General features: G+C 38.2%; 1 protein-coding gene across 2 annotated transcripts in view; it reads left to right on the forward strand.

Annotated features, from left to right (window-relative positions):
- The first annotated feature begins 1,806 nt into the window (after positions 1-1,806).
- The window catches only part of TYRP1 (tyrosinase related protein 1), a 15,743-nt gene continuing 14,294 nt past the window's right edge, over positions 1,807-3,255 (forward strand). The window contains exons 1-2 of one of the 2 annotated variants that reach the window (XM_027105859.1): positions 1,807-1,923; positions 2,357-2,823. In XM_027105859.1, the coding sequence (XP_026961660.1) occupies positions 2,439-2,823 (385 nt within the window). In that variant the 5' untranslated portion in view covers positions 1,807-1,923; positions 2,357-2,438. Of the gene's footprint in view, positions 1,924-1,973; positions 2,215-2,356; positions 2,824-3,255 lie in introns of those variants that run through there. The other variant, XM_027105858.1, reaches the window with a different exon arrangement.

Genomic DNA, 3,255 nt, shown 5'->3' on the forward strand with positions numbered 1-3,255 from the left:
AAGACAGAATACATAAAGAAGTCCTATATAGCAAAAAGACAAAAAACCTAATTAAAAAAATTGGCAATATGCATGAAAAAATGTACAATAAAAGAAACAGATGGGATAAAAGCACAAGAACAGTATTAAAACATATTAGTTATTAACATGAATGAAATATCTATCTCTATAATGTTAATTAAGTCTATTATTACCAAGTGTTAGCAAGTTTGTGAACCAGTAAGAAATCTTAAGCACTACTGGTGGGAATATAAATTGATACAACCACTTTGGAAAACAATTTGAAACTAACTTATATTCACAAATCCTATGACTAGCAATCCATTTCCTAGGTATTTACCACAAGAAATTCTTATATATGTTTAAAAAGAAACATTTACAATCCTCTTTACAGCAGTATTGTTCATAAGACAAAAAATTAAATTAAAAATCCTGGAAAATAACCCAAATGTTCACTAACAGGAGAATGGATAGAGTATATTCTTACGATGATATATCAAACTGACATTAAAAAAATAAAATAGAATACTGTTACATACAACAACTTGAATACATAGTATTAGTGGGGGAAAAAAGTTTGGTCACTGAAGCCTACTTACATAGTAATGATGAGAGATAGCATTTTTGTGATTCTAGTGCCCGAGATCCAAGGCAAAAAAGAAAAAGGGACTTTTGGCCTCTATGCATGCGACAGATCATAACCAGGATTGCTATGTTTCTTAAAACATTTTAGGAAATATCCTAATATGTATTCACATTACTAGATTGTTTTATACACAACAGACCAAAATATAAAACTACATTTAAAAAGAATAACGCTAGATTTATAGACACAAATCTTAATAACCATGGCTTGATATGGTTGTAATAAATCATGTTGATGGCCTGGACAAGGGGCCGTGTATAGGAAATTCTTCTTATTCTTTTTATCTTAGTTTGTAGACATAGCCTTGGTTGGCTTTTTGTTGGTAACCATATATCCAAGTCCTTTATATAGGTTTCTGGACAATTTTATGGCTGAGAGTCAAATAGGACAGCTAACCCTGATCGCAAATTCTGATCACCTTTGCACAGCAATTATGTACTCCAAACTAAAGATTAACTTTGAAAATTGATTTCATATGTATGGGTCTCAACTCCAGAGGAAAATTCCTTTTGAAATACAGGAATCTATTACCCGTAGTGCCATTAACTTAAGACTTCTTGCAGAGAAGGTAGGAAAGAATAAGCTATTTAGTGGTCATTTTCTAAACAGTAGACATAGCAGTGACCCTGAGATCCTTTGCCACAGAGATGAACACCACCCCAATGGAGGTAAGGAGTTGGAGTACCCAACTGTCAATACCAGCAGGCACCTTGATAGCCAATGTCATGTGAGTTGGTGTAATCATATCTGATGCCTTTTCTACTACAATTATTCTCTCTGGAAATTTTAAGAATGGCAGCATCTGTTTTCAAGACGGAACACAATCAAAAGCTACCATCAGGTGCAGGCACTAGCCTAGCCCTTTATCACTAAGAAAAGGTAAGTAATCTCATTTATCCTCTAAAGATATATTTTCAAAGGAAAAAATAAAATTCTCTGCAATGAAAACAAAAGCTCTCTAGTTTCTCTGACTTCTTGTATTCCAAATTCGTGGCTCTGACCTTTTCTTAAAGCTTTAAACATCACAAGGAAATCAGTGGGAAGGCAATCATGTGCTAACCAAATACTTAAAGGGCAGAAAAATTCACTGAAGTGAAAAGAGATTAGTAAAGGGTGGAAAAGAGGACCAGCCCCTCCCAGTTTGGGTGAACAGATTTGGGATGAGTTACCAGGCAGAAAACCACAAGCAATTAACAGCTCTGACATCAGGGCACAAGCAAATAAAAAACATTCAGTTCTAAGAAAGGCTCAGCAGAGGATCCCCTCAGGAGTTCAAGGTACTGGAGAGAAACTCTATGGGGAGTGGGTGGATTCTCGCCAAAACTCCATTAGGATAAAGGGGACTTTAAATCCTGGATATTAACTTGCTAGAAATCTGCCCCCAATTTCTTCTTTCAGCTCCATGGATAAATGTAATTAACGACAGTGACCCGATAATGAGTGCTTTTGATAAATGACATCCAGGATAAGTATTTTTTTATATAAATAGAAATTTAAAATGAAGAAAATTAAATGACGAGGACAGGGGATTTAATTATGTAGGTATTATACATGTCAAATTTTTAAAGGTAAATTACTATTTTGATTAGTTTTTGAAATGTCATTTTACAGATATGAAAAGCATTTTGAAGGTGGGTTGGGAAGGGTCTCATGCCATTTATAACAGTACAAAACAACTTGCATAATCTCATCTTGCTTTTTCCTTTTCAGCTTGATTTTTATCTATGTGCCTCGGGCTCTACACAAAGGGCTGAAAACCAGAACCTGTACTGCATTCTTGCTTCAAGCAGAAATGAAAGCTCCCAAACTCCTCTCTCTGGGCTATACCTTCTTGGCCCTGCTTTTTTTCCAGCAGGCCTGGGCTCAATTCCCAAGACAGTGTGTCACCATCGAGGCTTTGAGAAATGGCGTGTGTTGCCCAGACCTGTTCCCACTGTCTGGGCCTGGGACTGACCGCTGTGGTTCCTCATCGGGAAGGGGCAGGTGTGAAGTGGTGACAGCTGACTTCCGACCCCACGGCCCCCAGTACCCACATGATGGCAGAGATGACCGAGAGGGCTGGCCCACGCGCTTCTTCAACAGGACATGCCACTGCATTGGCAATTTCTCAGGATACAACTGTGGAACCTGCCGTCCTGGATGGAGAGGAGCTGCCTGTGACCAGAGGGTTCTCATAGGTAAGTGGGGTGTGAATGGATGCACAGTTCTGCGTGGAACTCAACACACTTACAGAATCCTGAACCAGTTGAACTTTCAGAACTCCTAGAAATCATAAAGCTCAAGACTTACTTTTCACAGCTGAGGAAACTGAGGCTTAGAGAGGCTGAGAAATGTATTTGATTTAAGGAGTTGAAGGTGAACCTCAAGTCTTCTAATAACATTTCCTTTCAAAAGATTTGTTGAGCAACTCCTTTATACTAGGAACTGTGCTAGGTGTTTACGACTGGACCTTTCAGTAACTTTGCAAGATAGTTATGTTAATTGTGAGGTTCCGAAAGGTCAAGTCCATGTAGCTGGTATGTGGTAAACCTGGACACTGAGATGTGTCCAGCTCTAATCGATGAGCTTCTTCCACTATCCTTGCTGACCACAAGGATGGTTCCTGCTCT

The sequence above is a fragment of the Aethalodelphis obliquidens genome, unplaced genomic scaffold (genome assembly GCF_003676395.1).
Source record: "Aethalodelphis obliquidens isolate GAN/ISIS:26980383/991018 unplaced genomic scaffold, ASM367639v1 scaffold7, whole genome shotgun sequence".
NCBI lineage: Eukaryota > Metazoa > Chordata > Mammalia > Artiodactyla > Delphinidae > Aethalodelphis > Aethalodelphis obliquidens.